Source organism: Rhinopithecus bieti, unplaced genomic scaffold (assembly GCF_001698545.2).
Source record: "Rhinopithecus bieti isolate Rb0 unplaced genomic scaffold, ASM169854v2 scaffold_56550, whole genome shotgun sequence".
Lineage (NCBI taxonomy): Eukaryota > Metazoa > Chordata > Mammalia > Primates > Cercopithecidae > Rhinopithecus > Rhinopithecus bieti.
In genome coordinates this window covers 93,426-116,055 of record NW_016821820.1, presented here as the reverse complement: position 1 = coordinate 116,055, position 22,630 = coordinate 93,426, and the positions used below count along the sequence as shown (strand labels likewise).

The 22,630-nt window shown below is 39.0% G+C and overlaps 1 protein-coding gene across 1 annotated transcript in view; it reads right to left on the bottom strand.

Annotated features, from left to right (window-relative positions):
- Window positions 1-22,630, bottom strand: part of TEC (tec protein tyrosine kinase) — a 114,311-nt gene that overhangs the window by 34,398 nt on the left and 57,283 nt on the right. The window contains 5 exon segments of the mRNA XM_017860643.1: window positions 136-308; window positions 927-967; window positions 2,615-2,740; window positions 3,764-3,845; window positions 8,611-8,715. Coding sequence (XP_017716132.1) covers window positions 136-308; window positions 927-967; window positions 2,615-2,740; window positions 3,764-3,845; window positions 8,611-8,715 — 527 coding nt within the window.

The following is a 22,630-nucleotide window of genomic DNA, read 5'->3' as shown; positions in this document are numbered from 1 at the left end:
AGTAATAAGGTGTGCTTCCATTTATGGCTGGTGGAATAAGTCTCATTACACGATAGTTACGACTCATCTTCTTCTCACTCAACACTTGACTCCCACCCACCCACTGCATGTCACACACAGAGAGGGAATACTTACCCATATTTATCCCTTGCTCTCCACCAATGAACATCATTCTTTTCTAAAATGAGATATTCTTGGCCTCTCTCTAATCTGAGATCATGTCCTTCTGTCGCTTGGAAATCATACATGGCTACAACGATTTCTTCACTATTATCTTCTTCCAGTGGAATTGGTGGGGGAGGCCTTCGCTAAACAAGGAAGATAACATTTGAAGATTTAGTCTTCTATATGAAACTGATCATGAATCAAAATGCTAAATGAGTCATACTTCACCACAGAATAAAGTAGAAACCTCAAGTCTACTTACTGTAATCCAACAAACTCTCATGAAGAAGAGTATTGTAATTCCTGTTTCATAACTAAGGTAACAATGATTTAAGTAACCCACTCAAAGTCACTCATATCAGATGAGGTCTTGACTGGGTCCAAAGTGCATGTTTTCTCCACTATACCCCACTCCTGAAAGGCATATCATTATATCAGTGAAGTCACTTCTTTGTCACACTGTGGTCTTAAGACTGAACTATTTCTCTAAAGTCCCACTCCTCTTAATACAACTCGTTAAGTGGAAATAGAGGCAAAATGCCAGATGATAACAGGATCTCCAATGATAAAATCTCATACAATTAAATTGGTATTATTTGACACCACAAAAAATTGAAATAAGCTACAGCACATCTGTTTCTGAGATGGTCCTAGGGGAAAATTGTGTCACATCAATGAATAAACCCCATACTCAATAAGCCACAAACACTATCAAAACTTAAAATGTAAAGATTAACTATCAAAAGCTAAAGACCACCTACCTTCTTTGTTTCTGGTGCTGGAGGTAGTGCTTTTCTTATACCTGAAAATGCCAACAACAAAAACAGGTTAAAATGCTATCTACCAATAATTGATAAATATAAGATATTGGCAGTTTTAAGGAAAAGTGGGAATTAACACATAGACAAGCAGCACACTCTAACCAACTCTGGTGTATGCTGCTTGTATCTCTATTCTAGAACAGAATTAAAAACTGCTATTATAGCTGGTTTGTATTACTGACTTTCTGAACAGACTATAAATGTCATGTGGATTGAGGCCAGGCCAGTTCTTTGTATTCCCACCACTGCATAAACTGAGGACCCAACAATGCTCATGGAATCAAACGGTACATTGAAATCATGACAACACTGAGAAATTAATCAGCTTTGACTGTCCCTTCCTCTACAGTCCACACTCCTAGAGTTTTGGCTGACACATGGCTACCCAAGATAAAGACTGTTTCCCAGCTAGGTGTGGCAATGGAACCAAATTCTAATCAAAGGACTCTGTGTACAAATGGGGTGTGCATTTTTAGATCTCATCCCTAAAAGGACTTCCCATGGGCATCTTTGACCCCCTTCTTTCTGCTTCCAGGAAGAGAGAGACTGCTAGAGCTGGAGCAACCTCAGGAACCACTGCAGGAATACCCCCAGCCCCAGATCACCCACCTATCACCTGTGGGTTATTACATGAGACTGAAATAGTTCAAGTCTATTTAAACTATTACAAGACTTAAACTAGTCTACTCTAGTTTAAGTCACTGGAACTTTTTGCAGCAGGTCAGATGGTGCATTCACTAGTACCAAACCTTAAGACATTAAAAAATATATAGGGAACAATAACAGCCTTAGAAACTTGGGCTTCCTCTTTAATGTGCTAAGCTAACGTCAAGAAATCCCAAGAGAATCAGGGTGCCAGAACTCATAGAACTGAGGGCTGGATAGACTGAGAAAGTCATCTGCTCTCGTTCATAATACAGCATCCCTGCCAAGTAGTAGTTCTGCTCATATCCAGAAGCTCTGTCACTTCTGAGGGACCCAGTGGGCATTCTGCATGGCACCAGCAGGAAACAGTATATCCAATCATTACTATGGGTGTCCTATTACAGCACTAGTAACTTAACAATCTCCACGTATTTTTAGCTTATGACTAAGGGTCTCTCATTCCCAGGATTTATAAGGGTCTTTGGTGTCAAAATTAACCTTAGACATTGTTGTTCATCTCAACATTTACATATGAGTATCATTATGACATCTTACTGTTCTAACAGACTGAAGCCAGTACTGAAATCCATACTGCTACACCCCATCAAAAGGAGAACAGCCCTAATCAGACTGTGGATGCACTCCTACATGAGGTTTCTAGCTCCACATCTTGGTTTATTTGTTGAAGAACATTAATGCTTTTCAAAGCTGCTGACAGTGCCACATTAGGCTCAAACTTTCAATGGATTCATTTTGAACAAGATTCAGTATTGTGATAAAAGCTTCCTAAAATAGACCTTTTGATTCCATGAGAAGTTCCCACTATAACTAAATATAATTTTTCTTAAAAAACACACCTACCCTACATTTACACTGTACTAGAAAGTGTGCTGTACCTAATCAAAACCATGTCACTTTCTTACCATACCAATAATATGTTCATTCTAAGCACAATATAATTATGGAATAAAATGAATACTTACTGCTCTCAAAAGATTGTATTTTCACATCCAGGTGCTAATTTTCAGTTTGTCTACAACACTGATAACTTCCATCTGTCCAGAATTTAGGATGATATTTAATCATAATATTATTGTTGCTCTTTATTTCTGTAATTCACAGATATAGTAATGATTAGTGAAATACAAAAGTGACTACAGAATGTTTCAGTATCAATCATTTCTTATCATTTCAAGTAACAGTATCAATCATTTCTTATTCCTTGGATACTATGTTTACTATAAGAACTCCCTTAGATCATACGACTCAGCATTCAGAAAAGCTCCATAGTTCTCTTTGACCTCTTCTTTATTTGTGTGTGAAGCACCCTTGTTAGCAGAAATGACTGCTGCTACACCAATGATGGATAAAGGCAAAAGTCAACCTGCCACCATTTTGTTCTGCAGGAGAAGCAATGAGGACTATGCAGGACAAATTATCCATTTAAACCCTTCATGAATATGTCATTCCATCCACACCAAATGTTGACTACATGGGTACTTTCTCAGAAAATATCAAATTCTGGGCCAGGCGCAGTGGCTCATGTCTGTAATCCCAGCACTTTGGGAGGCCAAGGAGGGCAGATCACCTGAGGTCAGGAGTTCAAGGCCAGCCTGGCCAACATGGTGAAAGCCTGTCCCTACTAAAAATACAAAAATTAGCTGGGCGTGGTGGTGGGTGCGTGTAATCCCAGCTACTCAGGAGGCTGAGGCAGGAGAATCGCTTGAACCCAGGAGGCGGAGGTTGCAGTGAGCTGAGATCACACCACTGCACTCTAGTCTGGGCGACAGAGTGAAACTTCATCTCAAAAAAAAAAAAAAAACAAAAAATGAAGACACCAAATTCTGTTATCATAAAAGCTTGTGCTTTATCACCTTCAGATATATTACACATTAAATGAGAGTGTGCTTTTCTTAGAAACGATATGCTACTAGAAAAAAATCAGATTTTAAAAAGGGAAGTTATCTTCAATATGCTGGTATCACAACAACAGCATATCCTTGGAGAAACACTTACTGTAGATTAAGAGATTACAAATGCAATAGATATATTAACTGTATTTCTGTCTGAGTGATAACAGTATTACATCTCCTAAAATTATATACAGAGTAATATTTCATTGTGAGTTTTACCTTCTTTTAACTTCTTCACCCACAGGTCCCTGCTTTGTGGACTAGGTGCAAAAATGTAAAGTGTGTTAGCATCATGAACGACCTAAAATAAAACAAAAGATGGAATTGGTGAGGAGGACTTAGACACAGCACTTCTGTCTAGCACAGAACCCTTGGTACTACAGGCACCAATAAATGATTCTCAAATAACTGAAAGTCAATAACTTCACATCCAGGAAACCCAGATTATTTTCTTACAAAAGCACATGGACTTCTTCATTTCTACATTAAGTAGAATACACATTTTGCAAAGGACCATGTTTTACAGAAGAAAAAATATAAAGGCCAGGATACTTCATTAATCTTAGTATTTCTTTCAATCTAATTAACTGAAGTTCCTTAGATAAATTTGGTGTAACAGAGATTCAGTATTTCTCTAAATAATATTTTAGATGAATGGACTACTCCTTCAGCATCACTCTTACAGCTTCCTTTTGGCACTATCAATAATTGCAGTAGCTAAATGGATTAAGTACCAACTACCCCAGCACTGTGCTGTGTGCTTTACAGATCTTAACTCAATCCTGCCATCAAGGTACGAGTTTTTCTATTTTATAAATGAGAAAATAAAGGCCTACCCAGTCCCCCATTCTTGTGTAACTTCAGCAGGTACCACTCATGCACCACGCACTGCAGATGCTGTCCCCTGATGTTGTACTGCCTCACCCGCCCATCGCCATTTGGCTGGTAATCCAGAAAGCCAGAATTCAGATTCCAGAACCCAGCCTCTTAACCACAGTGCCTTACTTAGAGGTAGTCTTTGGTGGGCAATTAAATAGTGTTATTTTTAACATTTCTAATATTAATAATAAGATAACCCAGGGAAACTAAGCCAGAAATTTTGTCATTTTATTCTTCATGGTCAGTCACGAGGCAGAAAAATGGTCTAGACTGGCTAAAAAGTAATACAAGGCTAGAAACCTCCCTTTGTCATGTCCACACCCACTGCATTGAAAACCAAAACCAAATAGCTCTTTCACTGATAAATGGCTATCACTGACCATATTCAATAGATAATTCCTTCTTGCTCATTTAAATCAAAGGAATGTACTTTTTTTTTTTTTTTTTTTTAGAGACGGGGTCTTGCTCTGTCACCCATGCTGGAAGGCAGTGGTGCAATTACAGCTCACTACAAGCTGCAACCCCTAGGCTCAAGTGATCTTCCCGCCTGAGCCTCCCAAAGTGCTAGGATTACAGGTGTGAGAGCCATGGTAACCAGCCAGAAATGCACTGTAATAGTAATGTGAACACCATAGAACAAATGATGCTATATACCATTCCCGTAAGACACAAAAATGAATCAGACATGAAGCCTATTTCCAAGACAAATACAGAAATACCTTATACAAGACAGAAATGAGCCATGATATCAGACGGATAAAGTGCTAAAAGAGATGTGAAGAGACATGTTTCCTCATTTGCTCTATGATTTTCACATCTATGTGGGCTTGCCCACACAACCAACTCTGTACAAAAGGAACCATGCACCATGAACTACTCATTCTGAATTGACATTGAGATGTCTGGAAAAGACTGCTAGGGCCTTGGACCTTCCAGAAACCTGTAGTGTATTGTAATAACAATTTAATTTATTATAATAACTTACCAAGTCCCTACAATTAGGCTAAGCACTTTACATGCATTGCCTCATATCATCCATACAGCAATCCAGTTCTTTCTTAGTGTTAGAATCCTCATTTTTCAAATGACAAAACCAAAGTGGCTGAGGTTAAGTCATATGAGTAGGATATTTAACCCCCACATATCCCTTGACTGTTACCCTCCTGGAATCTGCCTTTCCAGACTCCAAGCAGTCTAACTTCCCCACAAAACTCATCTCATGTCAGTATCATGAGCCTTTAAAACTTCCTTAAAGTTTGTTAGACTAGCTAACCTTTTTTGGTTCGACTAGCTAAGCAAAAAAAAAAAAAAAAAAAAAACCTAATCCAAATTCAGAGTTTTGATAACTAAAACTATCTTGATATGTTACCTAGCTAACTTGGGGTATTTGTATTTCTATGAGAAGTTTCTAGGAATAGTGCCCTGAGCTCAACTAACAAGCTCCTACTTTTGGCATCTCAGGTTGTTTGGTAGGCTGAAGAGATGTCTGTGGGCCAGTATCTCCCCGAGCAAACTTCAGACCACACCATGTTGGCCTCCTTCTGAGGAAGAGGATCCAGGGAGCTGCGTTTCTCGACGCCTTGTCTTGTGCTGAGTCATCCTACCACAGCAGAGGCTGTTGGGGAGGGAAGAGCTTTGCAAACTTCAAGTGCAGAAACCATTTAAACAAGGAGGGAATACTCTCCCTCAGTAACACTACCCACTCGTAGTTACCCACCCTCCTATTTCTATCTTCCATCTACTCATTCATTTATTCTATATACTTATAATAATAGTGTGGTGTAGGAGAAACAGCACAGACAAAAGGTAGACAGATCTGGGTTTGAAGCCCAGGGAAGACATGCCAGCTCCTGAGGATCTCCCAGCTGCCATGAGAATGACTCATCTAGAAAAGCAGGAAGGAGGAACCATCCCATCTAGGCAGCTGGTGCGGATTCCCCACCATTTTCTCCACTTTCTTTTTCCAGTGTCTTTTGAAAACATCTACTTCTACTTTCATTTTTTTCACTTTGCATCTGAACCTAATGTAAAATTTCACTATGAAAACATGAAACTAAGATCTATACTTTCTTAGTTATACTTAAGTTATAATAAGAGAGGGTATTTTTCACCTTTCAAATCATGCTGCTTTAAACTATATAAAGCTCAAGCTTATCCCTTCTTGATTAATTTTCAGATTGTTTTGAACTTTTCTCATATTTATTCATCTCAACAATTCTAATAGTTCAAGGATGGAATGCTTTCTGTTCTACTTGTATTATCATTCTTAAAAGCAACTCAAAACTTGCAGAGTGAATATCTTTTTCTTGGACAGCAAAAATCCTAATTCTGAGTCCAGAATCATGAGAGCCACAGCTCCCCCATGCTGTCAATCCCTAATATGTCTAACAGCCATCAAAACTGTGGTAGGAGGCCAGGTGCAGTGGTTCATGACTGTCATCCCAGCACTTCGGGAGGCTGAGGCAGGCAGATCACTTGAGGCCAGGAGTTTGAGACCAGCCTGGTCAACATGGTAAAACCCTGTCTCTACCAAAAATACAAAAATTAGCTGGGAGTGGTGGTACATACCTGTAATCCCAGCTACTTGGGTGGCTGAGGCATAAGAATCGCTTGAACCTGGGAAGTGGAGGTTGCAGTGAGCTAAGATCGTGCCACTGCACTCCAGCCTGGGTGACAGAGCAAGATTCCATCTCAAAGGGGGTGAAAAAAAAAGAAGTGTCGTAGGAATGGTTCTCTGATAATTTCAAATGAAATTACAGAGACACATACACACATACATAGACACACACACACACACACATTAGATATGCATTAAACATACTTAAGAAGAAGGTTTAAATTCATTTTACTTCTAGATCCAGGTGGTAGGTGTAATATTAGGTGTAATATTAATAGCAGCAGCAGTAGTAACAGAATAGTAATAGTAATAATAGCAACTATCACTTACCTTGCTCTTATTATGTGTCAAAGCTATTTATACATCATGTCAGTTAATCCTCACAATAACCCTAGGAAATTGTACTATCATTGTTACTATTCCCATTTTTCAAGAGAGGAAACAGGCACAGAGAGGTTAAGTGACTTAGACAAGCTCACATGGCCAGTAAGTAAACCAGGCAGTCTGACCTCAGAGTCACCTCTCTAAGCACTTACTGTCCCTGTCCTTCACTCAGAGAAATGGTAGCAATAAAGCAAGGAACAGGGAAAAGGAAAATTAAATGTAGCCCTTCCTCCATTTGTGATGTTGCCACCCTAGTGGAGAATAAGCCAGAAGCTTGGATATTTTAACTCACTGCTTCCCAAACATCTTCATCCCCCAAAACTGGTAAATGTATAATTCCAATGTAATTGGTAACTTCATATGAGCAATTAAAACAAGCAAAACTCTACCACATTGAAAAAGACTTTTGTAACTTTCCTTTCAGGACACAGTGAGAACACAGCCATGGGTAAAAGGTGACTTTCACTAGGGACATTCACTGCTCAAGGAGAGCATAAAAACATCCTTGAGCAGGGAAGGAAGTGGTGAGGTGCTGGGGAGGGGCTAGAGCTCCAGATTATCAGGATCCAACTCTACACTCCTGAGTTCTCAAGGCACGTGGGAAACAAGACACCAGCATGAATGCGGAGTAGCTCAGGACGGGGGACCCTCCTCTTCAGGAGAGGAGATCCGCGCATGTGTGCTTGGCAGGCTTTTCATTTACAAGGTGACCTTGGAGAAGCTATTTAACAGGTGAGCACTGATTTCCTCAGACATAAATGAGAATAATGAGACATTTACCTCCCTTATGCAACAGAATCATTGTGAGGGGAAAAAAATAACATGATTACTCCAAAGAAATATAGTTTAATCAATATATAAGGCTAATATTATTTTTTTAGCACAAGCAGCTTTTTAATCTCATTTCCTTTTGAGGATAACTCACGCCTTTCACTTCTCAGTTTCTCAGATTCATAGGGAAAACTTCAACCCTGACTTTTCAGTCTTAGCCCCGACTCCTTAAGAATCAGATAACGTTTCTACAAAGACTTAGGCAGTTCATGAAGAAAAGTCATAACTATTAAAGTGGCAAATTAACCTAGAAATCAGCCAATTAGCCACTAAAGCAAGGACAGAAAACTGTAATGTCAAAGAGCAAACATGACTAAGCCCAGCACTGCACTGCCACAAAAATACATCAGCTCACCTGAAATGGATACTTATTTTGACAGGGAATGACACCATCATCATTCTTCACTATTTCCACACACTTGATTTTTGAAACATCAATAAACCCCTTTCTGTATTTCTTCTGTTAAAAGAAAAAAAAGAGAAGCATTACAACCATAAGACATAAAAAAAATTAACAGTATTATTATGAATGAAATTTTGCTCTGATTCAAAATATTGCAATTTCTTTAAAATTATCTAAATCATGTTTCCCACTAACTTCTAAAATTATTCAAAATACTAACACTGTGATTATTGTAATCAAAATTATTAAATCCTTTAATTTATCAAGATGAAACTGTTCTGTCCTGCCCCCATAAAGACTCCAGAATGGGCCGGGTACGGGGCCTCATACCTGTAATCCCAGCTCTTTGAGAGGCCAAGGTGGGATTACTTGAGGCCAGCAGTTCGAGACCTGGCCAACATGGCAAAACCCCCATCTCTACTAAAATACAAAAATTAGCCAGGTGTGGTGGTGGCCACCTATAATCCCAGCTACTCAGGAGGCTGAGGCACGAGAATCACTTGAACCCAGGAGACGGAGGTTGCAGTGAGCCAAGATTGGGTCACTGTACCTCAGGCCTGGGCGACAGAGTAAGACTCTGTTTCAAAAAAATAAATAACTCCAGAACAGAAAAACTCCCTTTCATAGCTACCTGCCCCTGCCAGATACACAAGTTGTTCAACTTCTTCACGTTCTTGATGATAGTCCCCCAAAATAAAGTGTCAAAGACCAAGTCAAGCAAAATTCCATTTACTCAATTACATATGCAACTTCCAGCCAGCTCTGTTTTCCCCTTCACTGGGGTAGATGCCTCCAGTAGAGGCAGCAAACAGAACTGAGAGTTATGTGAGATGGACTTAAAATATTCACAAAAAGCTTCCATTCAGAGTCTATTATTAAATATTCTAATTTTCTTCCCCATTGCCTGCCCTCCCTGCCTGCTGTAGATCTGCCTGTAGCAATTAACTAACAGCCCATCAAGACTCCCCGCTCCAAAATCATCCACACCTTTAAGCATAGTTATCCCACACTTGTAAATTTATCCTAGGGAAAAATCCAAAAGAAGACAAAGCAGTATGTGCAAAGATAATATAATACAGCCACTAAAAATTATTACAAACACAATGTAGAAATAAAATGCATTTGCTGAATAATATTAACAGATGAATTCCACACAAAAGTTACATAAAGACTAAGGTTACTTTTTCTTCATTGGTAGGTATTCATATGACAAAGAATAGAAGAAAAAGAGAAATGAAGAATGTTGTATTTGAGATGCCAGCCATCCCCTGGTGTTAGTCATTGAAAATTATTTTATCTAATGTTCTGAAATCCCAGCTCTGGCCACAAGCTTTGGGGTCCCCACCCCACTCCCAGGAACCTGCTCTGCATCCTCATTGTCACCACAGGACTTCCACACCTGCCCCATTCACCTGGGCCATCAGCAGTTCCCATCCGACTAGAGGACTTTGGCTGTCATCTCCCCAGTGCATATTTATATCCCCCAACATACGCACACACTAGAACCCCACACCCCCTTGACACTTGATATGGTCTGGCTCTGTGTCCCCATCCAAATCTCATCTCAGAATTGTAATCCCTACAATCCCCATGTGTTGAGGGCAGGACCTAGTGGGAGGTGATTGGATCATGGTGGCAGTTTCCCCCATGCTGTTCTCGTGACAGTGACTGAGTTTTCAGGAGATCTGATGGTTTTATAAGGGGATCTTTCCCTTTTACGCGTTTCTGCTCTCTTTCTCTCGCCTGCCACCATGTAAGATGTGCCTCTTCCCCTTTTGCCATGATTGTAAGTTTCCTGAGGCCTCCCCAGTCATGCAGAACTGAGTCAATTAAACCTCTTTTCTTTATAAATTCCCTAGTCTTGAGTATGACTTTATAGCAGTGTAAGAATGGACTAATACAACAGTTTTGTCAGTCCCCACTTCCATCCACACCTTTCCCCATTCCCTTCACACCTGGCTATGGAAGGTCACACACACAATCCTAACTGCCATCTCTATGCCCAGTCAGGCCTTCGCTGCTGCTCATCAGCCGTCCTGTATATCTCTAGTGAAGAGAATCCGGCGGCCTCCAGGGTCACTACCAGTGCCCTCAAAATTACAAACTTCACATTCCCTTTGCCTCAGTGGACTCCCTCCCTCTCTGCTTTACAGAGGAGACAGCAGTCATCCAGGGGTACATCCCCAAATTCTTCCTTCTGCAGTTCAATAACATGCTAAGATTTTACCCTTTTTTCTTTTCTTTTATCCTGTCTCAAAGAGAAAAGTTAAAAAGACACAATGGTTGAGACACTATCGCTGGCACTGAACACATGTTATTTCATTCTGTGCTCACAGTATCCCTGTGAGGTACACATAAGTTGATTCTTTTATTTATTCTGCCAGCAAACACTATGGGACACCAACCTAACAGGGCAACAAGTACCGGGCAGAGTGCTGGGGTTTCAAAGTTATGAAAGGAGGGTTGAGGGTCTCTTCAAGAGGATTTTACCATTTGATGGGTGGAAGGGGAAGAGGGATGATTCACAGTCTAGTAATGATCAAGCAATGCTCTCTTCTGGTATCCTACAGAGTGGGGCAGTGATGGGGCCACGAGAAGATGGGGAAGTTTCAGGAAGGAAGTGATATTTTGATTTTATTTTTAAAGGATAAGTATGAGTTTTCCTACAGAGACAATGGAGGGAGTTTCAGGCTGCAAAACAACAAAGTGCTGAATATTTAGGGAACAGAAAGAAATTCACTGGGGTTGAAGCTCAGGGTGGTTCAGGGGGCGTGTGGGAAATGACACCAAAGAGGCTATCTGAGGCCGCATTAGGAAGATGCTTCTGCACCAGCCTTACAAGCTTGGATTTATCCTGAGCAGTTTTCAATGGAGAATCAGGAGTGCAGTACTGGGGTGTGTGTTTAAGAAGATAATGATTACCAGCAGGTGAAGAATGAGTGTTGACAGGGAGGCTAGCTTGGTGACTGCTGTAATAGTTCAGGTGACAGATGAAGTTCTGAACCAAGTCAGTGGCAGTAAAGTAAGAAGAGCAAAGACACCAGAGAATTTAGAAGGCATAGTTCACAAAACTTTGTGACCATTTAGAAATGGGGATTAAGAGTAGAGAAGGACTGAGGGGGGCTAAGGGATTTTGAGTTTGAGTGACCAGGAAACACGGACGCTGTGAATTATGAGAAGGAACACAGAAGAACAGATCAGGTACGAGGAGACAGGGCTGAGAAATGTTAAAGTGACAACTGAACAACCAGGTGGAAGTTAAAATATGGGTCTAGAACTCAGAAATGCTTAGCACCGTCTTTATAGATAAAGATAATTGTGCTGCAGAAATGCTTAGCGCCATCTTTACAGATAAAGACAATTCTGCTTTTCACAACACATATGCAGCGGCAGCTTATTCTAGCCACATCTGAAGGTAACCCTGGGAGGTTAGGCAGGGCTGAGGCAAAAAAGGATTGGAAGGGGCTGGGCACCGTGGTTCACTCCTGTAATCCCAGCACTTTGGGAGGCAGAGGAGGGTGGATCATGAGGTCATGATCTGGCCAACATGGTGAAACCCCATCTTTACTAAAAATACAAAAATTAGCCAGACGTGGTAGTATGCACCTGTAGTCCCAGTTACCTGGGAGGCTGAGGCAGGAGAATAGCTTGAACCTGGGAGGCGGAGGTTGCAGAGAGCTGAGATAGCACCTCTGCATTCCAGCCTGGGCAACAGAGTGAGATTCTGTCTCAAAAAAAAAAAAAAAAAAAAAAAAAAAAAGAAAAAGAAAGAAAGAAAAAGAAAAAAGTATTGGAAGGGATAAAGGATTCACCACAGGGAACAGAGAGTTACTGAGTGAGGCATGCTGTCCCATGCACTTTCTCCCCGAGCCCACTTTAACTCCTGACATGCCAGCTTTCTAAAGCTTTTCCACAGAGGGGCCCTTTAGGAATAAGAGCTTTAGGAAATGATTTCTGAGCAGTTACTGTAGAAGGAACACACAGTTTTTCCTCCATTTAGACTATTCTTTAGAATTTCTTCAGTGAGAAAATACTTCATGATTCCTGGTGTATGCTATATGCTATTGTCAATATTGTGGCCCATCTGGGTGCAGTGGCTCATGCCTGTAATCCCAGCACTTCAGGAGGCCAAGGCAGGCAGACCACTTGAGGTCAGAAGTTTGAGACCAGCCTGCCTAACACGGGAAAACCCCATCTCTACTAAAGATACAAAAAATTAGCCAGGCTTGGTGGCACATACCTGTAACCCCAGCTACTCTGGAGGCTGAGGCACAAGAATCTCTTGAACCCAGGAGGTGGAAGTTGCAGTGAGCCAAGATCACACCACTGCCCTCCAGCCTGGGTGACAGAGCAAGACTCCATCTCAAAAAAATAAAATAAATTGTGGCCCAAGGAGAAATATCCAAGGTCATTACTTTTTTTCGTGTTATATTTCCCTTCTATTCTATAGCCTTTGCCCTGTTTACTAGACTGAAAATCATGATGAAGCTGAGACTTTCCCTGACTCACCTTTGAATCCTCTATGAATCTTCTGAGCTAAGAAGACCACCTGACACTTAGAAGATACTAATTCAACAGTGTGCTAACCCAGTATGCAAAGAACCATGGGCAATACTGTGTGTGTGTGTGTGTCCTCTCTTGCACACTTTGCAAAGTTTGAAAATGAAAGTAAGCAATGACCATTTTATATATCGTAAACCAGCATATATGGGAAAACGAGGCAGAAAGATTAAATATAACTTGCTTTAAACTACACATCAACTGAATGGCAGAACTGGGAGTTAGATGGAAGAGATTTTGTCCCCCAGCAAGACTTACAAGGTACACTGTTTTCCTTTAATTTCCAGAATACTCTGTATTTTAATACAAACATCCATCCTAATTTAAAGAAATTAAATGAGAAAAAAATGTATACAAATAACCAGGCTGGTCTCAGGTGATCTGAGAAGTCATTTATCTCAGGACACCCTCTTGTCCTTTTCCCAAGGCATCCGGAGTCTCCACCATGCACAGGGAAAGGCTTGCCAGGGTGTCCCTCCAATATTCCAAATGATTCGTCCCTTTCCCACATCACAAATTTGATTCCTGATGTGGCTGTTCCCAGGGTCTTGCGGCAGAGGAAATCTCCTATGTGAATCACGTCTGCATTGCAAAAGGGCCTCAGAGAAGGAGCATGAGCTTTGGAAACAAGCAGATCCTGACTTGTAGCCTCTGCTTTGCCACTTATAAGCCATACAACCTAGGGCAATGCCAGTTTTCCCTCTGTGCCTCAGTTCCTTTCTCCATAGAAACAGGTCAATGCTGCTCTCTTTGCCAAGCTATCAGCAGGATTAAAGATAATGTTCATAGTGCTGAACAGTGTCTGACACATGGAACTTTGTGATGGTTAATTTCATGTGTCAACTTGAGTAGGCTAAGGGATACTCAGATGGCTGGTAAAACATTATTTCCAGGTGTCTGTGAAGGTGTTCCTGTAAGAGATTAGCATTTCAATCAACTGAGTGAGTAAAAAAGATCCACCTCTGCCAATGCAGATGGGCATCATCCAGTCCGATGAGGGTGCAAATAGAACAAGCAAAGGCAAAGGGAAAGCGAACTCTCTTCTTAAAGTTGGGATGTCCATCTTCTCCTGCTCTCAGACTTTGGTGCTCCTGGCTCTCCAGACTCCAAGGCTTCCACCAGCAGCCTCCTCCCCTACTCCTGATTCTCAGGCCTTTGGACTTGGTTTGAATTACACAACTAGCTTTTCTGTGTCTCCACATTGCAGATGGCAGATTGTGGGACTTCTCAGCCTCCATAATCAATCGCATGAGCCCATTTCCATAATAAATCTCCTCATATACATCTATATATATCCTATTGGTTCTGTTTCTCTGGAGAACCCTGATTAATACAAACTCACTCCCCAAATGGTAGCATATACTATCAGTTTTCACTGTAACCCTAGGAAGTTGCAGGAAACTGAGCACTAAGAGGCTATGGGATTGGCTAAGGATTGTAGAGGCTGAGCCAGAATTGAATTAAATTCTCTCAGAAACAGTTGTGCTTTTACCTGACTCCAGGTCTCTCAAGCTTGAATAGTTATGGACTTTTATTACAAAAAAAAGAATATTATGTTCATAGCTAACAATTATAGAACACTCACTATAAACCAGCACGATGTTAGCCTCTTAATGTGGGTATTCTCAATGAATTCTCACAGCATTATAACATGAGAATTATTGTCACCCCCATTTTGCAGATGGAGAAATCAATACATGGAGAGTATAATTAACTTGCCCAAAGTCACACACTAATCCAGAATTTGAACTTTAATTCCAATCCTAAATTTGTAAGTGCTACCTATACCTAAGTAACTTGATATCATTTAACTACGTGCAAACAAATTCAGTAGAAACTTCTTAAACTTATATAGCTCGTATACAACTATAAAACCAAAGCAAGTTCACAAATTAAATACAAACAAAACTATACAGCAAATAAAGTGAAATTAACATTACTTGGATGTGACAGATGGGGTGTTGGCTGGAACTGAATCTCTCTCCCTAAGTAGTTCTCTTGCCATCCACATGTTTATATTATTGTGTGCCACATGACACCCTCTCCCACCTCTTTTCTCAATTTCAATTATAAAGTACCTCTGTTTGTACATATATTGCTATCCTATCATTAGGCCCCATTTTGCACCAGTCAATTGTTTTGTGTTCAGTCTGTCTCTGTTCTTTCTCAACAGACCAGAGCAATTAAAACAGATCTCAAACACGAAACCAAAGCAGACTGCTGAAATGGCATGTTTAGCAACAAAGGACGAAGCAGACAAAAAAATACACACACATACACACACACACACACACACACACACGTTAAATATTATTGGGGGATAAAATATTTCATCAAATTAAGAAGACAAAATTTAGAAATTGCGGTTTTCAACACATGCATAGCACTAAACCTGTGGCTAACATTCATTGCATTCCCTCACGACAATTTGCATTTAATTTGTGAACTTGGTTTAGTCCTTCAGTCATGTTCATTAAATATTGACTGTAGTGTCCTTCTACCATCTGCAAGGCACAGATACCAAAGTAGCATAATAGAGACTTGAAAACACACACACACACAATCTGTTGCCTTTATGGAATGTACAAAAACCCAACATCTTCTAGGGTTACAGAGACAAATGATCATATTTACAATCAAAGTTTTGGTGAGTCAATAGTGAAAAACTAAAGAGTTCCAGTCAACTGTTTAACAGAAAAGAAAATGAATGACGTATTCTACTAAAAATCCCAAATGACCCTAAAAGGCCTATTCTATTCATACATGTAATCTTTTCCCTTTCCACTCAGAACAGATTTAAAAGAATGGGTCTTAAGTACAGTAGAACACATTAACTAAGAGAAACGAAAAAAATCTTGGGATAAATTTGACATTTTTCTTGTGAATACTGGGAATAATGTTTACACAGAGCTTTCTAAGATAAGTCAAATGAATAGAATTTAAAGGCACTTCCAATTTGGTGATTCTATGAGAAACTGCCGCCTCTTTACCAGGGACAAAATTCTAACAAAAACTTGGTATTCCATTACTTGGTATCTCATTATTTTTTCCTCCCTTTAAACTAGCTTATAATAGTAACTTATATGGGTGATTTATATTTTATAAAGCGCTTTCACACTAAAGAGAAAAGAAAATATTAAGAAACCAGTAATTATATATATAAGTATGGCATAATTTTAAAGATTATAGTTTTAAAGTAATATCCAGAATAAAAACAGGAAGAGGAAAATATGAGAAATATGAAGGCAAAAATTTCATTTCCAAAATCACAGAATAATCTTGATATAAGATCGTGTTGATGTAGCCAATTATAGTTTCTAAAGACATACTTTCACTGCATTTAAAATTCAAGTGTTATTTTCTCCCCCTAAGTGATCTTATGACCACTTAAGACTTTTCTATACCTCCTGGCAACCCTCTTCACAACTCCCCTTCGTGGCCCCAGAGGTAAAACCTATCACCAGGTGTGTTTTATTAGAGTTGAAAGCAAAACTTACTAACCTATGTGTTTTGAATTAAGTCTAAAAGTGATTTAAATGGTTTAATTCTTAACATTAGTAGAAATTACAATACATTGTGTAAAAATAAATGTATGCAGATCCCTTACTGCCTAAGTTTCATGTAATAGACTTCTGAATTCAAGGAATGCCAAAATTAATAAATTCAATCCAAAGATTACAAATTCCCTTGGAGCAAGGACTATGCTAGTGATCTCTGATTGCCACATTTTTCCTCCCCTTTCTGGGAAGTTGGCTCAGCTAGATTGCACTTCCTTATCTGCCATGCACCTAGGTGAGGCCATAAGACTGAGTTCTAGCCAAGGGGGCATGGAAAGAAGTGACGTAACATTACTTCCCATCCTCCAAAACCTTTCACACTATCCTTCCTGTTCCATCCCCTTCCTTGTCGCCCTATTGGACTCAAAAGATCCATGGAAAGATTGTGGTGACTGAAAAACAATGAAGCCGTTAGATGGAAGAGGCCTGGGTCCCTGAATCACCATGTAGAAGGCGGTTATATATAATGTGAGGAAGAAGGAAACTTTCTATTGTGCTAAGGCAGGAGTTTCAGGGTATTCTAAGTTATAGCAGTTAGCTATCCTGAATAATATATTCTAGATTAAGAGTACTCTGCACCCAGCTACTCAATGCCTCAGAATTTTTATTGATAAAGAGACATGTTGAACTAAATCAGTGTTTCCCAAAGAGTGGTATGGTGGTTTCTGAGGGTTTTTCCCTTTATAATCTTCATTATTTAATTTTTTCCACACTCACGGCAACAACAAGAAGCAAACTTTCTTCCCAGTCATTCCAATACCTCTCAAACATAATTTAACCATTCAAGTGTTCTCCTACACCTTTTAGAATACTCATACAAGCATATGTATGTATGCTATATATACATGTACACATAGACATAAACATAAACTCATATGTGTGCATTCACATAATTATACAAGTTCTTTCATTTATATTTGGGATTGTGTTGCATTTTTTTCATTTTTATATACCATAGACATCTCAGGTCAATACATACAGGACTAACAGGAATTCTTTTTAATAGTACTACAACTTTAAAGAAAATGTTTTCTTATGATGATGCTTGATGAAAAGTACACAGTAATATAACAAGGTGTGTGTGTGTGTGTGTGTGTGTGTGCATGCGTGCATGTGCATAAGCGCACACACACATTAATTGCCAGGTAAAAGACCAGTTAAATATCTCAAGCTGAGGTGGTTTTAGGTGGAACTTGGATAAACATTTGTAGTTACTGTATATAGTTTTATGATTACCTTTTATTCATGGTTTTCCATTTACTGACTGACACAGTTTCCTTTTCAAATAATTGTGTCTAAGGAAAAAAAATTTAATTATTTAAAGGAAAACATTAAATAAATAGTGCTTTACAGATGGCACATATATGGCAAATTCATGTAAGTAGTATAAATAATGGCTGAAGTTTGGGCAACACTGGCTGAAATGATCTCTTTATTTTGAATTCTAACATTCCTTGACATTTGTTATTTTGTACCTGTCACTGTATTCCTCGACCACCAGGGCTGCCTAACATACCTTCCAGCACTGACTTACACATAACAAGATTCAATCTATAGGGGTATGTTCAGGTAAAACCCCCATAAAGGTTACACACACTAACTCTCAGTCACCTCTCCTGAGATGTAAGCATTTCCAGACAAATCCAAAATGCCTACTTATTCCCACCCCCCAGGATTCAATACATTTTACTGAAAAGATACAGAAAATGCAGAAATAGACAATGGATTTTTATGGCAACATTTGGCTTCTGGAGATAGATCTCCCACCTGGACACATTTTCAGCCTAGAGTGGTGCATGGGGAAATGTCTCACTAGGAAATAAGAATTTAATATGGAACTCAGTGTTGGCATTTGGGATCTGAATCTGGCAGCAAAATGCAAAATGTGGTGAATGGAAATGTGCTAATTCATAGTATCTAATTTAACCCACATTCAAGCAATAAAGAATAATAGGTAAGACTTATAATAGCACTGTGTGCCTGGTACTGTCCTATGGTTTATGCATATCAACTTGTTTAAGCCTTCCAATGACCACTATACCATGTTACCTCTCCAAAAATAGCAAGAGCAAAAACACCTGTGGGAAACTAACACTAGGTGACAGCAACAGAAAGGACTCCCACTTTGCAGATCTGTGAGGGAGGACAGTCCCTGGCCATATCTAGTATATGAAATATCTACCATCTGCTTAGCACTGGGAGCTACGCATCATGGGAAGTAGGGTGCTAACTACCACCACAAACATTAATATTTAGATTTGAAAGCAATAACATGTAAATACTTCATTTGTCTTAGGTACTTTTCCAGCAATTCTAGTGAGTATGTATGCTGACTGGAGACTTGTTCAATACAGTCTGAAATGCTAGATGAGTGTTTATCAGATTATAACTATGAATTTCCCCATTTAAAAACCTAAATTAACTCTGCTAACTGCTACATCTAAAGTTTAAGCTTTCATGGAGCCAATTTCTAAAGAAACAGAAGCCCACAGAGGCACCCTCTACAACAAATTCCAATTTATCATTACACATTAACAAAACGCTCTTACTCTCCATGTGTCTGCTAATATGATCTTCCCAGGTTCACTTGGAATTTTACTGAGAGGTAAATTTCTCTGACTCCAGGATTTCAGACCAATGTGATATCAGAAACCTCTTTAGTAAGAACCAAAGAAATCTGGGATAGATTTCCCACCTACAAAGCATTTATAATCAAGGTAGGAAATAACTCATGGACACCATTTTGACACCCTAGCAAGACTAATCAAAGTACCCAGCCAAACTTATTTAAAAATTCAGGCAAGAAATAGAAAGATAATCATAGAGCATTATCTGTGGATCACAACTGGATCCAGAGTGCCAAAGAGCCTCAAGTGCAAGAGACAATGGTGATTTGATTGTTAAAGGAAAAAGGACTGGATATTGCTATCTCCTGAGACTAATAAGAAGTGACTGGAAACAGGCTGGCAAATGTAAATGATGAGGAAACTACAAAAATGTTACCCTAAATATAAAATCAGAAGTTATTAGGAAAGTTTAAAACTGATGAAGAACTTGTCAAGTTGATTGACTTTCAGAGACATGTATGTGAATAATATATACAGCAATTGACTATGCTGCTAGGGGACATTTTAGAAAATTTATTGAACATGCCACAATATTCTCAGTATTGTCTCAACGTTTTAACACAGCAGAATCAATATGACATAATGGTGGAGCACCCAGGCTTCAGTGACTGGCAAGCTGTGTTTAAATGCCAGCTCCATGGCCCTATACAAACTAAATAACCTCTTCTAGTCTCTATTTCCTTATCTGTAAATGGGGATCTTAAAATTATTAAATTAACATAACCTGTCTCCTAGAATTTTTCAGGATTAATTGTGAGATGCTCACAGGCACAAAGTACAATTTATCTGGACCCCACAATCACTTACTGTCAGTTATTTAGTTTGTTTTGCCTTTAAATATAAGACTTAAACAATTTTCAGCATTTAAACTTTTTTCCGATAAATACAGCCTTAATTTTAATATTATATACTAATTTTGTTATACAATTCAGTAAGAAAAAATATTTAATAAGATCTTTTTAATATTTCACTAGTATTTACATTGTTTTATTAGGTAACATACCAATATTTTTTCACTTTCTCCTTAAGGATTGAATTCAGTAAATATTCCAGCAACTCAATAAATACAGGAGTAGACAGTTAAGTTTGGCTATAATGCATAAAATATCACAGAACAAACTAGGGAAATAGGATAATAGCAGAACCATTCTTTCTCTTAAAACAGAATAATATTTTAAATAACTATTTTTAAAAGTAAATTGGTCTTATTTATCAATTATCATAGAAATGTAGGGAAGGCAGGGCACAGTGACCACCTTGGGCAACACAGTAAGACCCTGTTTCTACAAAAAAAATTTAAAAATTACGCAGGTGTGGTGGTGTGCACCTATAGTCCCAGCTACTTGGGAGGTTGAGGCAGGAGGATTGCTTGAACCCAGTTCAAGGCTGCAGTGAGCTATGATAGCACTACTGCACTCCAGCCTGGGCGACAGAGTGAGACCATAAAAGATATGCAGATGAAGTCTAACAACCACTCAGGACAATATTTGCTGAGTAAATACTATATGCTAGATAATGCACTAAGCACAAAAGACATGGAAGCATATGTCCACACAAAGACTGATACAAAAAGTTCATAGTGGCTTTATTTATAATAGTCCAAAACTGGAAACAACCCAAACATCCATCAATAGGGGAAACAAATTGTGGTATAGCCATACAATGGAGTACTTCACAGTAATAAAAAGAAATGCAATATTGTTACAACCAAATGAATACATGTCAAAATAATATGCTGGGTGATAGAAGCTAGTCGAAAAAAGACTATCTGCTATATGAGTTTGTTTATTCTAGAATTCCAGAACATGCAAACCAATCTATCATGTCAAAAATTAGATCAGTGATTACCTAGGGATGGTGGGAATGAAGGGGGAGGTGTGAAGATAAAGTGGCATGAGGGGTTATGGGCATATTCAGTATTTCAGTTGTAGTGACGGTTGCATGGATGTCTACCTACTGTCAAAACTCATCAAATAATGCAATTTAAATACATGCAGTTATTGGAGCATGCATAATGTTAATGCTGTATAATGCTGAAAAAAATATGGCCCCTGCTCTCGGGAACTCTGAAGTCTGGGGACACTTGGAAACTATAAAATTCTTTGGTAATAATTTAATGTTCTAAATCATAAGCTTAAAACTGCAATAACAACAATGGTAAAAGAAAAAAAGTGAGGAGAAAGATTAAGCAAAATAACTCTGGTTTATAATGGGCCAGAAGTAGGTAATTGATCAGCTCTCATTTAAATGAGGGCTCTGTTCTAGTATTTATTCCAACTTAGAAAGAACTCACCCATCCATTTGATTCACTCGGTCTTAAATGAAAATAAATAAGAAATAAAATAAATTCAGCAACTCCTACCAAGGCTGCTGCTTGGTCCTAGCCTTCTCTTTATCACCCCTTCTTCAAGGCAGGCCTAATAAAAGTCACCAACTGGATGCTCAGCAAAGGCACAGCCACTCCCTCTCCAGCACCTGCAGCAGAGCCTGGCACCTGGCAACCTGGTGCCCAATAACTTTGTTGAATAAGTCAATGAATGAATGAATAAATAAATAGGAGGGGACTCAACTAAGTGGAATTGTTAAGAAGCTAGGCTTTTCTCAGGTCTAATTTCACAATATCCAATTGTAACCACCACTTTTTCTTTTCCTTTTTTTCTGATTTTTTTTTTTTTCTTTTAAGAGATAGGGTTGTTGCTACATTGCCCAGACTGAACTCCTGGGATCAAGCGATCCTCCCAACTAAGCCTCCTGAAGAGCATAACCAGCACCACCACTTTTTCTTAACTACACCATTTCCAAGAAGAGTTTTTGCTTTTATTTTTTATTTTCTATCTTTTTTTTTTTCCTGCTGCTGCAGCTCTCTCAGACCTATACCACACCAGGTGCAGCACAGGCATGCCAGGAATCTCCAGGACCTGCTTCCTGGAAATAATCCCAGACTCCGCTTCCTCTCCTCTCTATTCCATCAAAGTGTACTGCTGCACACAGGAATAGCCAAGTGACAGCCTAACTGTCCCATTACAATCTTCAGAGATAAACGTAACTACTGTCAAGGGAGAAATGGTTATCATTGAATATGTTACTGAGCATCTTTTGGCTTGTTTGTTGTTTTGTTTTGTTTTTCTTAGCAGCAAAAAAGAAGGCAGGTCTTTTAGCTTACGTTTCAGTTCTTAGGTTTCTTTTTTTTTTTTTTTTTTGATTTTTTTTTTTTTTTTTTTTTTTTTT